The 13,581-nt window shown below is 45.2% G+C and overlaps 1 protein-coding gene across 29 annotated transcripts in view; it reads left to right on the plus strand.

The window, feature by feature from the left end:
- Window positions 1-13,581, plus strand: part of DST (dystonin) — a 514,523-nt gene that overhangs the window by 419,008 nt on the left and 81,934 nt on the right. For all 29 annotated transcript variants that reach the window (XM_024983983.2, XM_024983991.2, XM_024983988.2 and 26 more), the window contains 2 exons: window positions 11,287-11,448; window positions 12,881-13,051. In XM_024983983.2, the coding sequence (XP_024839751.1) occupies window positions 11,287-11,448; window positions 12,881-13,051 (333 nt within the window). The remainder of the gene's footprint in view (window positions 1-11,286; window positions 11,449-12,880; window positions 13,052-13,581) is intronic.

Here is a 13,581-nt window from a genome sequence, read left to right on the forward strand (position 1 = left end):
ACTTCAAATTGCAGTTTTGTGGACTCCTGCTTGTAATCACAGGCTGCAAGTGATGTCATCGTGCTTGCACACGCAAGTCTGTCTCTGGTTTAGTTTTTACAGTGCTGCTTGTTTCACCTTGTGAGTCAGAAGACTTCTTACACCGTAGGGGATTGGCCAGGCCCTCAGGGGCTTAAGAGATTCCAGGACATATCCTTTCTTATCTACGGTGCTGTGTGACTTGCTGTGCTTCTAGGGCAGGCGTGGAAGCCAGGGTCGGAGGCAGGTCAGAGGCTGGCTCTTGCTTCTAGAGCCTGAAGACTTCCTCCATTTTAATTTCCCTGACAGCCAAGTTGAAACCGGATACAAAAACCAGAACACATGTAACTGTGCCGTGATGAATGTTCTTGGGCACAGGGGAAGGCAGTGGGCACCCAGCATCCTCCTATGAATGCTGGGGGACCTAAAATGACAGGTGCCATGAAGCTGGCGCAGCCGGGTTATTTGATCCTATTTGTAAATAGTACTGCTAAAAAAAAAATCACTTTCCAAGTATCCTATTAAGATATTTATTAAATGATCCTGAAACAACCTCTGTAATGTCACCATATTTTCCAAGATAAAAGTAAACTGTCCAAAGAATGCTTTAATAGTGGTTTTTAAGTGCTCCATATTGTTCCATTTGAGATCAATGGCAGATTGTTCTCTGTTTTGTTGAGAACAGGAGGAAATGCAGTAAAGCTTTCTCAGAAGTGGTTTTTCATGGGGGAAATAGTCTTACTTGCCTGGATTTTTGTTAATAAACCTGTATTAGTAGGCAGATTTCACAGCACCTTCCTCTGGTATATTTAAAGGTGACTATTTCCACTGTAGAAACTACCCCTTGATGCATGGGCTGTATCAGCTGGTCCCGTTTATTCAGTCAGCTGTGTCAGAGTGGCTTTAGGATGCTAGGAAGAAGAAATCTCAGCTGTGCTGGCAAGCGAGAAGGCCCACGGACGCAGAGGCCACGCCATGCTGCGGGGATGGTGCTGCCGTGGGGCAGGGTTCCACCACGCACGCCAGCGGAGCAGGTGGGCCTTCATGCTTTGAAAGGCTTTGCTCCTGGGAGCATGGCCTGCGGGCTCTCTTTCCATGTCTGCTTCTAACTGATGCCATGCTCTGGGTGTCCTGTGACCTCTTAACTCCTGTGGCTTCACTGAAGACCCAGGAGTTAAACACAGAAAACAAACTTACAGTGACCAGCAGAGAAAGGGGAGTGAGGGATAAATTAGGAGTTTGGGATTAGCCAGATATATACTACAAGATATAAAACAGATAGACAACAAGGACCTACTGGACACCAGGGACCTATATTCAATATCTTGTAATAGATTATGTGTGTGTGTGTGTGTGTGTGTGTGTGTGTGTAGATGGCTATTCACCGGGAACTAACACAGTATTGTAAACATTGTAAATCAACTACACTTCAATTACAAAAGAAAGGTCAAGGAGTCAAAGTGGGTCATTCTCAACACAGTTCCAGCCAGTGATTTCATACCAGGGGACTTTTTGGTGGTTTATTGTTATCTGGATAAATTTGTATCTTAAAGTGGTTCCCACTCCCCACCCCTGAAAAATGCCAGGCTGTAGCATCTCTTGTCATTATCAAGGGCCTTCCTTAGATAAAAGGAGACCTACATAATTTATTTTACTCACGTGGGAAGTTGCTTAAAGGTATGGGTGTCCATGTGTGTGAGAGATGGGAACAGAGAGAGAGAGGAATTTGCTTTGTTGTTATGAAATGATGTAGGTTTCTTGATAAGAAAATCTGATGAGTTAATGTTTTTTAAACATTCATCTAGATCTCTATTCATTCATTAAAAAATAGCCTCAGTTGGTAAATGCTGTGAAGATAACTCACAGGAAGCTAAGGAGTGCACGTTTAAAGGCCCTACCCAATGTTCAAGATAAATATCCATCAAGACCAGTCAGTCTGATAAGTTTCATTACTTGTTTGCTTTGGTCATGGGGTCTGAATACCCTTCTTTCCTTCAAATGTAAAGTGTGTTAAACTGAAATAAATAGTTACTGCGTAGTCATCTAATGGAGTTTCCCCGGTGACTTAGCAGTAAGAATCTGCCTGCAATGCAGGAGCAACAGGAGACGCCTGGAGGAAGGCATGGCAGCCCACTGCAGTATTCTTGCCTGGAGAATCCCACGGATAGAGGAGTCTGGTGGGCTACAGTCCACAGAGTCGCAAAGGAAGAGTCAGACACAGCTGAAGCAACTTAGCATGCACGCACACTCACATTCATCTGATGACTATTCTTGAAGATCCTTTATCCATGCATGAAAAGAAGTTTATCACTTTAAAACCTGAGAACCTAAGATGCTTTCAGTTTTCCTTAGCAAAAAGCATATCTGTTTTAGAAAGAATAATAGAAATTGTTGTCTCTAAGGCCTAGGTTTGTACTTAAAACACCCCACACATCTCTTGTCTGGCTTCTAATTCATATTTCAGGAGCTACTGGGCCAGGAAGATAAGTTCATCAGCTTTTATGGATAATATTGCATTTACTCACAAACGTTGTCCACTTACTACACTTGAATTTCCTAATATTTCTAGCCTTTCAGCTCTAAAAACTCCATGTTTCAGTTGATAAAATTGGCCTTTTATCTTTTCTAAGACATGGATCATTGTATGATACTTTGTGGTAAGATTCTTCAGAAACTTTCTTTTTTAATTTTAGAAATATAAAATATTTCTTGCTTATAATTCAACTAGTGTTTGTGTACTTTTCCAAAATTATCTACCTTTACAAAGTATTTTAACTGGATCACATCAAGTAGGCTGTGTAGACTTGCCTTTCGAGACCAGTTTAACATTGTGATTTCTGAATACTTTTGACTGCTTTTCGGAAGAGCTTTGCTCATTTATTCATTGTATATTTCTTATATGTATAATGGTAAACATATTTAACACAGTTCAATACATTTTGATTTTATTAATACTAACTTTAGAGAGCATCGCATTGAAAAGTAGCTGTATAACTCGAATTTAGGAAGAAATGATCAACCAGTCGGGTCCTGCTCTAAATATGAGTTCTCTTAAGTTACCCAGATAGATCTTTGGAATCTGATTTCAGGTAACAAAGATAAATATACAAGTTGTTGTCATCAATACCAATATAATGTTAAGAGTACAAATATCAAATGGAACACTAATGTACCAGGATCATCTTTTGTAGAGTTAGTTGAAATCAGCTTAATAAAATAGGAACTCAGTTATTAAATAAATGGTGCACTGTTAAATATAATCCATCAGAGGAGATTTCTCCATCGCACTTCCTGCTTCCCGGCTGTGTCCCACACACTTTCTCATCCACCCTCTCCACCTCACTGTCAGTCACACGGGGCGAGGGTCCTGCCTCTCTGGGCACCTGCACTTTGCCAGGGTTTCCTGTGCTGCTTGGCAGATAGTGGAGCCTGTTTGATGAATGGCTGAAATTATGAATGAATTATTTGTGTAGCTTTAAAAGTGTACTCTTCATTTCAAATGCAGGGTTGCTGTCTTTAGCTTTACAGAGAGCTGGAAGACCAGATTAGAACTGAGTTCATGATTTAGAGTTAGAGCCTACGGGGGCTGGAAGGAGGGCCGTTGTTTCTTAGGAAAAGTTCTGTGAGCAACTCTGGTCCACACTTTGTGGAAACTTTCTTATCCACGTAGCCACGAGTGAGTAGCTTCCCAGGAGCTACTTGCGTAAGGAAGGCCGTGGCAGCTGGCAGTCAGTCCGTCCCTCCATCTCTGCTGATTGTGGCCTGGTGCCCGACTCATTGTTCAAACATGGTAACTGTGGGCGGGTTTTCTTTGTCTTATTATCCAGGCAGCAGAACAGCCTGTGTGCTCAGATAGAATCAAGTGCTTGCTGAGATATTTCACTTCTTGACCGTGAAGAGTGGGCTTTGATATTATTATGTTGATGGGTAGGGTAGTTTATTATGTATATTATCCCTTATAGTTGGCTATGTATATATTTTTTCCAACTTAATACGAGTTACATGTAATAAGTGAATGGGTATGTTGCCTATAGAGTTCTGGTTATGGATAGATTTTTTTTAAAAAAAGATTCAGTTCTTACTTTTATAAAAAATCATTTTGGAATCATTTTCTTACGAAAGGTACAAAAGGCCCCTCCCACATCTCTTCTGTTAAGTTATCAGAGAAGTTTACTGTTGTTTTTACTAGACCTGTCTTCACTTGGGGCCAGCACAGTTTTATTTATGTTTGAAAGATTATTTTGTGAGTTTGAGGAAAGAAAATCTGCCCTCTATCTGCTATTCTGGCATGATTGCTTATTTCATAAAATAAAGAATGGATAGATCTTAGTTTATTTAAATGAAACTGTGAAATTTTCTCCCCCCGCCAAAGGCTAAGATTTGGCTTGCTGAGTTAATTTTCAAACAGTATTATTTAAAGAGTGTTTGTTCAGTGGATAAAACTCCCTGGCTGTGATTTTGTTAATGAAATATCCAGAGTCGCTTAACCGCCCTTGATCTTAGCCCAAGCCTTGCAGTAACCTCGAGAGGCATGCATAGTTATTAGTAACGGCTCATATCCACGTCCACGGTGCCCAGGGCTCCATACCCTAAGGAGTGGTTTCCTCCGGAGAACAGTTCGACTTGAACTTGGGCTTTTAAAAAGAACGACAGGAGATCCGACTTGAAAGTGATGCGCGCTCTACATCGCGGACCTCGAAGGGCTGCGAGTCCGCCGCAGCAGCGCCCCTAGAGTGGTTCCCGGTGGGCGGGTTAGCCCGACTCCCCGTTTCTCTCTGCGGGGTAGGGTGGGGCGCGGTTCCCGCGGGGCCCCGCTGTCCGCGCGGAGGTGGCCCCCGCCCCGCCGGCCGGTCGCGCCCCCGCGCCCGCTGCGCGCCCCCGGGCCGGGTCTGGTTTGCGCTGATGTCACCGCCGGGCGGTTGCCTCCCGCCGCCCGCCTCTGGGCACCTCCCCCTGAAAGACTTGCGGGCGCCCGGCCGGCCGGGGCCGGAGTCCGGGGCACATGCCCGCCGAGCCGGGTCTCGGGAGCGCGTAGCGGCGGAGCGGGCCCCGGGCCTCGGCGAGGGGCGCGCGGCAGATGCGCCCCCGGAGCGCCCAGGCTCGGGACGCCCGCCCGCCCGCCCGCCGCCCCGCCGCGCGGCTGCCCAGCCTCGGAGGAAGTGCGGGGCTGCTCTCCACTGCGGTGGCCTCAGGTGGAATCAGCTGTCTTAAGGAAGATCAGATAAGACTCTTTGAAAATGACTTTTTTTTTTTTTTCTCTGAATGGAGTTTATACTACACCATGCTGTCTATTTACTTCGAACGGTTGCTAGACTGTGCCGGCCTGGCCTTCCAAAAGCCTATTTTTTTCCTCTTTGGATAATTCTGAATAGCCTCGAAGACGCTTAATATGGGAAGAGCCTGCCTTTCGAATCAGGATTATTTATAGCTACTCCCAAAAAGAGTAAAAGAAAATTTGAACTTTCTTACAGTGTGTTAGACTTATTTTTCTCTGAAGACTTGATCTGTGCCTTCATCGGAATAGTCTGTGGTCTCAAGTCTCCAAGTGTTTTTAAATTTCTGAACCTTGGTTTATTTATAAGAGATGGAGTTTTGCAAGCTGTGTTTAAGTGGATTACAATTAACCAGACCTCTACTGAAATTGACACTCAGTGGATAAAGATGCTTGCTCCTGGGGAAATTGTAATCTGGAAATCTCAGATGCAGAATTAGAATAAAAAGGGAAATGGACCGACAATGGAATGTTCTGAGTGTTTGAGCCACTGATAAGTGTATTATTTGTTTTCTTTTTTCTGTGTTTTGGAGTATGTGAAAGGGAACTTCCAGGGGCTGGGGAGGAGACTTCAGTTCTCTGTTATTGGATGCACTTTATTTTTGAGAATCATTCTCACACAACCAGGTAAAGGGAGGATTGCACGTGGACTGGTGCCCTGCTGCTGGCCTTCAGCCCCTCATCTGTGATGACGTGTGTTATCTAAGATGCATCTTTGGGCTGGAGACACTTTATAGTTCTGTTCAGAAGTGTGCTTTTCTGGAACATGCCTGGCCTTACTTCCCACTTTCTGCGTCAAGAGCTGCAGTGTTTGTTGTAACGGGCTCCGCAATGGGGAAGCCGCTGAGCAGACCAGACTGTTTACGTCAGAATCCCCCTTGCGTAGGAAAAGGTGAGGAGGAGGAGGATCTCAACATTGAGGACTGCTATGTCCCCCAGCGCTCCATCTATGACACGGTTAGGCTGAATGAGCAGATTGACTCGGGTTCCAAGGGCAGCCTGTCTTCCAGGCACTTCACAGACCGGACTTTACCCTACAGTCACAGAACACTGGATGTCAGCTCTTTGTGCTCCAACGGTCCCCTTGCTTCTTCCAGTGCGTTCGAGCTGAGAGGCCGTGAAGCCCACAGGCTCGATGAAAAGATGATCTTTGATGCCCTCAAACTCAATAGCGACGTCATCCGGAGCACAGGCTTACCCAAAGCCAAATCCCATGCGGAAAAGAAAGAGCATAGACGGTCATGGCGAATGTTCGTCCCGGCCAATTTCGTGGATTATGCAAACAAAAGTGAAAGCTCTTTTGTTGAACCTGCTGATCTGTCAGATGCTGTTGCCAAGGCTGGCAAGTGCAGAGGGGCTACTAGCTCTCTCCCGTCGGAGGAGGACGACTCTGGCTTGTGCGGCCCTCCGGCGGAGAGGGAGGAAAAGCAGCGCCTTTTCCCCGGAGACCCGTCCCAAATCAGAAGCCTGTCTTCTGTGGAAGATGCTCACACCGCAGAGCAATACAGACCCTTTTTTTCTGTTAATTCCATCAGCGAACAGAAGATGCCCTTGCTTTCATGCAGAAGCACCCACCTTGATGACAACTTCAAGATGATTTTACATGATGCTTCTCCACCAGAGGAAACGAAACCTGTCCATGGTCAAAGGGAAATCCGTGGTGAAAACAGCTGCCTGCAGGATGATGTCAGAGAGAGCGCTCTTAAGGGTGGTTCATTCATTCTGCCAAGAGAGGGAGAAAGCAAGTGCATTTCTAACCCCAGAGAAGAAGGAAGAACCTACGGATCAGGAGAATTCCAAACCACTGCCCAAAGGAGGGAATTTGTGGGAGACTCTCCCGAGGAGCTGGCTGTCTCTTGCACAGATCTGGGGGGAAATGTCATAGATTGGGGTGGCACGGGTTTAGTGGAAAATCTGACGTTATTGACACAGTACGATTCAGAAGAATCCAACGTAGCATCCCAAGAGGATGTGGAGGCTCCTCTTTCTGTCCAGGAGATGGAGGCGGTCTGTGAGCCGTGCTCCTCACAATTCAGAGCAGTAAGAAAGCAAGCCGCTCCCCGGAAAACAGGGGCCCATGCAGGAACCTTGGACCCTGTCTGTAATGGCTTTCACTCTGCTCAGGTAATTAATAGGGATGGGAAATTTGCCATCAAGTGGTCACTGGTGTCTCTGACCATGGTCAGTCCTGTCCTGTCTCTGGCTGGGGTGCAGTGGGCGGGGGGCAAGGGGTGGTTGACTGGTACCCAGCCAGATGGCAGACATTGATCCATCGATCACTGCAAGCTAATTAGGGATGGTTCCTGAGGAGCATGATCACTGCCAGCTGTTTGCGTTCCTGCTCCTGGTGGTAGGATGGTGGCCGTTCCCTTCATTTGCATGCCCCCCCTCCACTGTGAATTCATGTTAAGCTTAGGCTTCTCCACAAATTGTGGTTTAAGGTCCTGCCACTTAAGGGCAGTTATATGGGATTTATTAAGCTTGAAGGGGCTTAGGAAGGAGCAAACACAGTGTTCCATTGTTGTGGTCTGAGAAGTGCTCTCCTCAAGCTGAGGACTCTGTACACATGCTCAAAGTGTTCTCTCTGCAGCTCTGCATGCGGGGAAAAGCGGTTGTGCTGCCTTCTGCAGTCCACGAAGCCCGCCTTCCCTTTTGCTAAGTGCTGAGTGAAGTGAGCGCGTGAAGGGTGCAGCCTTGTCAGAGGGAGACGTCGGTTGTCAAGCCTGTAATTTTTTTCTTCCCACTTAGATTGAAGTTCAGCTATTTTGATCCTTTTCCTAAGCTCTTCTGGTAAACTTTGCCTCAGAGGTAATTTTACTTTATTTTAAGCTTCTCTTGTGTGTGTATGCTTGAGGGTTAGCCTTAGGGAGAGTCTCTCTTCCTAGGTATTTTGTTACTGAGAGATAAGGCTTTTGGATGCTATCAGTCTATGAAATAATTGATCTAATTAGCCATGCCCTTTCCTTGCATTGAATGGTGTGCTAGTTTGAGAGCTTAACAGAGTGTTTGCTTACTATAAAGGATTTTGTAGTTTATTTGTAGAAAGTAATTAAACTCTTAGAGTATATAGATTCTTTAGTAGTTTTTTGTTTTTTTTTTTAACCCTTAGTGAATATTGAGAAGCACTTTTGAAAATTACTAGACTCAGCCAGAACTATGCTGATAGACAACCCTGAAATCCATTCCTTTCAAACCAAGACGAGAGGTTAAGACACTTTACTGGAACGCTTTTATTAGTTTTGTTGTTTTTTGCCCTGAAAACTAGCTATGCTACTGCTAAGTCGCTTCAGTCATGTCCGACTCTGTGCGACCCCATAGACGGCAGTCCACCAGGCTCCGCCGTCCCTGGGATTTGCCAGGCAAGAATACTGGAGTGGGTTGCCATTTCCTTCTCCAATGCATGAAAGTAAAGAGCGAAAGTGAAGTCACTCAGTCCTTAGCCCTACCAGGCTTCTCCGTCCATGGGATTTGCCAGGCAAGAGTACTGGAGTGGTGCCTTCTCCACTGAAAACTAGCTGTGGGCGAGAACAAAACTTTTCCCTGAATCCTTATGTACCAGACAAGTTCCTGGAATTAAAAATGTAGCCGTTTTCCTCCCCCTCTTTTTTTCTTTTTTGGTAAGTAGTAAAACATATCTACAGCTATTCCTAGAAATAGTAACTTGGAAAGTGGTATAGAAAAGAAGCAGGATCATACGGCAGAATTCTGTTTTCACTAACTTGCAGTGTTTCTGTTGACTTATTAGGTACATTAATGCCTTTTAAAAATTATGAAAAATCGTATGTATTTGTCCCCATGATTTGGGGAACTCCTATAATTCTCTGTGTGTAATTGACTTTTTATATTGAGTATTGTTCTATAGAAGCAATTAGCTAGTGTGGAAACTGTCAGAAAATGTTTGGGCTTTTTGCTGAAAGGGGACTTTTAGAAGAGGTGATCGTGCATTTTTTGTTTGCTCTTCTTTAATGTACTCATTCATACTATATAGCACAGACATATGCTGGCATGGGCCAAAGTCTGGGGAGTTTGGCAGCCTCTACATCTTTCAGAATTATTTTCCATACTGTGCCTGTAGTGTTTTCTCAACTCCTATTTTGATATTTGCTTTTATTGTGTTTTCCTATATTCTGTTTAACTATTCATTCACTTGGACTGTTACATTTATATAGTATAATGACTCAGCACCCCAAACCTTGTTTTCCCTTAATCTCCAGCTGAAGCTTTCCTTCCTTAGTTAAATGAGTTTATTGTCCTCTTGACACCTTCAAGCCGAATATTAAAGCATTGGTATTATCTATGAAAGAGTTGACGTATAGTATTATCTATTGAGGAATGATCATCACCCACCCCAAGATAGGAATACAATTTTCTATACTGATAATTCATTTGGCAAGTAGTTACCAGGTCCATATTACAAGCTAGGTCCTGTGGTAGGCCCAGGAAATAGAGCAGCTCTAAGGAAAACAAATTGGCGTTTTTGTGGAACTTGCATTTTACTCTAACACATTAGTTAGATACTTTGCCAGTTGCAGGCAGTGCGGCCTGTAAGTTGGGTGAGCTGGAGGGTTGTCTGGGAGGTGCTGGAAAGCCGCCGACAGTGCAGGCAGGGCCCACAGAGTGGCCGTGCAAGCCACGTGTGCTGGGATCCGGTGGGGAGGCCTCTGTGCCTGTTGCAGTGCCCGCCTACCCCTTTCTGCCATCTGTGTCCCCGTGTGTGGCCCCTCTGGCTCAGCTCATCTTCTTGTCAGTGACCCCCATTTCCAGCTGAGGCTCCGATGTCATGCCAGCTAGCAGCAGGCCTGCTTAGAAGAGCCCATAAGGATTCTTGTCCAGGAAGGCCCATCTTATCATCTTGCTACTTGGCATTTTCTGTACCTTTTTTTTTGGCTTTTTAAAAAGTTATTTTATTGAAGTATAGTTGAGTTAACAATGTTGTGTTAATTTCTGCTATACAGCAAAGTGACTCAGTTATATAGGTACACTTTTTCATATTCTTGTCCATTAGGGTTTATCACAGGATACTGAATATACTTCCCTGTGATACACAGTAGGACTTTGTTGTTATCCATCTTAGTTTTTATTTGTTGTTAATTGAGGATCATTGCTGTATTGTGTTGGTTTCTGCCGAACGTCAGCATGGGTCAGCCATAGGTACACATGCATCCTCTCCTCCTGTGCCTCCCTCCCATCCCCTGACCACCCACCCCTCCAGGTTGTCACAGAGCCTCAGTTTGAATTGAAGCATACACTGGGTAATTTCTAGCATACGGCAGAGTGACTCACGGATACATAAAGGTGTACATATTGGTTTTTTCTGTTCTTTTTCATTATGGAATGGATGTTGAGTAGGGTTGAGTGTGCTGTACAGCAGAACTTGGTTGTTTATTCATTCTGTGTGTAACAGCTTGCATCTTCTAACTCTGAAGTCCCAGTCCGCCCTTCTCACCTTGGCAACCATGAGTCCGTTCTCTGTATCTGTGAGTCTGTTTCTCCTCTGTAAATAAGCTCATTTGTGTCATATTTTAGATTCTGTGTATGAGTGATATCATACAGTATTTGTCATTCTCTGACTTTGTTAGTATAATAATCGGTAGTTGCATTCATGTTGCTGCAAATGACATTTAGAAAAAAGAATGAAATAATGCCACTCTAAACCTTTTTTTACTAGTTAAATTGGAGTGATAGGAGATTCCTAGTGCTGTGATAATGAAGCGATACAGAAGACATGTCCACTCTTGTTTTCGTTTTATAGGTAATCTGATGAAATGCAGCTAGAATATCATTCCTGAGTATTTCTGAGTGGTCATGATAATATTATGAATTTATGTTTAGTTTTTTACTAGTATTTGTAAGGCAGACTAGGCAACAACACATGACTTAGGCAACCAGGATTATCTTTATCTGTAATAATCCATATTGGCTGATGGAACAGATGTTTGTATTTGGTGACTGTTAGGTACGCTAATTCAGAGAATTACTGTTCTTTTCAAACGTAGGTGTTCCAAAAAGAAGAGATTGAACCCCTGCAGGTGAAGCATCAGGATGTGAACTGGCTGGGGCAGGGCCTCATCCAGAGTGCCGCCAAGGGCGCCAGCACCGAGGCCCTGGAGCACGACCTGGACGACGCCGGCGCGCGCTGGAAGACCCTCAACAAGAAGGTGGTGTGGCGCTCCCTCCCTTGTCCTTCCTGTAGATTGTTCGCCAGCGTTTTCTAGGACCCCCAGTCCTGTGTCCCGTAGCCCAGCCTCCCTGCCCTGCCTGCTCCTTGGCTGCCCTGTAACCCATGGCCCATCCCAGGTGTCCCCAGGGCTGGGGGCACAGACGCAGGCAGCGAGCCGGGTGAGGCGGGCCCTGTCTGGACGGTGGCCAGGTCCTCTGCCCTGGGCTGGGACCGTGCACATACCTCCGAGGGCATGGGGGCTGCTTGGCGCCTCAGGTTAGTGCCACCCAGGGGCCTGGGCTCCCTGCTGCCAAATGGTCTACTTATTTTCCAGAGAACTTGGAAATCTCACTTTGTATGTGAAACCTAATTTTCATTCATCAGCAACTCATTCCGCACTGTGTAGCAGGTCACACAGTGCAGCCGTGTGTCTGTCCGCCCTATAGATGGCTGAGTCCAAATGTCATTTGATGAAATGAAGATCCCCTCTTTTCCCAAATGAGCGTGATAGAAAACACTGGAAAGTAACTCTGATAGCTTAAGGAGATGATGCTGAAACACAACAGCAGCTCTTTATGTGACAGAAATGATCAGAAAAGGGTTTTGGGATGGCAGGGCTCGTCTGGTGCTGGAGGGAATTGTTTTTGGAGTTTTTCCTGCTCTGAAATCTTCCTTGGTGGCCAGATCTCAAGACAGCATTTATCCTTCTTTAGAGTCTGATTCATACTGTAGTGCTCCTCACACAAACGGGGATGCAGTGTCAGGTATAAATATATTCCATGGTACTTAAACTGTCTTGCCAAGTACTTGTTCAGTCCAAAAAGAAAAGACCTTTGAGGGGGCGATAGGGTATCTCTGTGTGGGACACAGAGACTCCATTTACTGGAGGACAAAGGCCCTGTCTTGTTAAGAAAGGCCTATATAGAGCTTGGAGCTGGCAGGATTTAATTGGATACTTCATAGTTATTTTGTGTGGCTGAATATAATTCTGATTCTCTCTATTAAATAATAGTTTTTTTTTTTTTTAATCTTAGTCTTTAAAAAAATTACTATCCTTGATTTTCAACGTAGGAAATAATGGAACCCCATGGATAATGGTAAAAATGAAAAAGGCACTGTTTCTTTCAGTAACCTTAAAATATTTGAACCCTTCTTTGCTAATCATTGGTGTATTGGATACATCCAAAATCCGAGAGTCCTCCTCTTTGGCATTTGGGTTGAGAGGGTAACCTTATCTGCTGGGCTGACTTGCTGATGAGCTTGTCTCCTTTCTGTCTGTATCCTGCCCACGAGCAGTGCCTTGAGTAAGTTTTAAGTGAGAAGGAAGAGAAAATCTGTGATCAGTGGGCAGACGAGCTTGGACAGGGCGGGCTGGTGGGCGTGTGTGGTTCCTCACAAGCACGGTGGTAACTGAGGCCCCGGCTGTGCAGGTGGCCCAGCGGGCAGCCCAGCTGCAGGAGGCCCTGCTGCACTGCGGGCGCTTCCAGGATGCCCTGGAGTCCCTGCTCAGCTGGATGGGCGACACCGAGGAGCTCGTGGCCAATCAGAAAGCCCCGTCCGCCGAGTTCAAGGTGGTGAAGGCCCAGATACAGGAGCAGAAGGTGAGTTAGCAGTGCGCGCTTCCTGTTTCCCGTTACACCTTAATAACGAGAGTAAACGTTTACCTTGTGACTCTGTCTGTATTAATAGAATGTTTTCATTAACCAGTAATCGATGTTCTAGACCTTGTTTTGTTGGTCATTCAACAAATATTCGTCCATCATCTGCCACAGGTGAGTCATCCTTGCAGGTGCTGGAGCTATACCGTCAAATTAAAAACATAAAAGTCCCTCATCAAGTTTAAGTGTTAATGGGAAGGGAAGAACAGGGAGAGAGAGAGACAGTAACAAAAGTAAGCAATTAGTGTTAACCTTGGCTGCTGATAAATAAAGCCGGGTGGGAGCTAAGAACTGGGAAGAGAGCGGGTAGAGCTGGGGACAGTAAGTGCTAAGTGGAGACGGGACGTGTACAATTTTTAAAAAAAAATAGTGCAGTCAAGGACGACCTCACTCAGCGAAAAGGTGACTTCGAACAGAGATATCACGGTTCTTTGATATACTGGTTTGGTGCATATGCAGTTGTCTTTGTATGA

The sequence above is a fragment of the Bos taurus genome, chromosome 23, assembly GCF_002263795.3.
Source record: "Bos taurus isolate L1 Dominette 01449 registration number 42190680 breed Hereford chromosome 23, ARS-UCD2.0, whole genome shotgun sequence".
NCBI lineage: Eukaryota > Metazoa > Chordata > Mammalia > Artiodactyla > Bovidae > Bos > Bos taurus.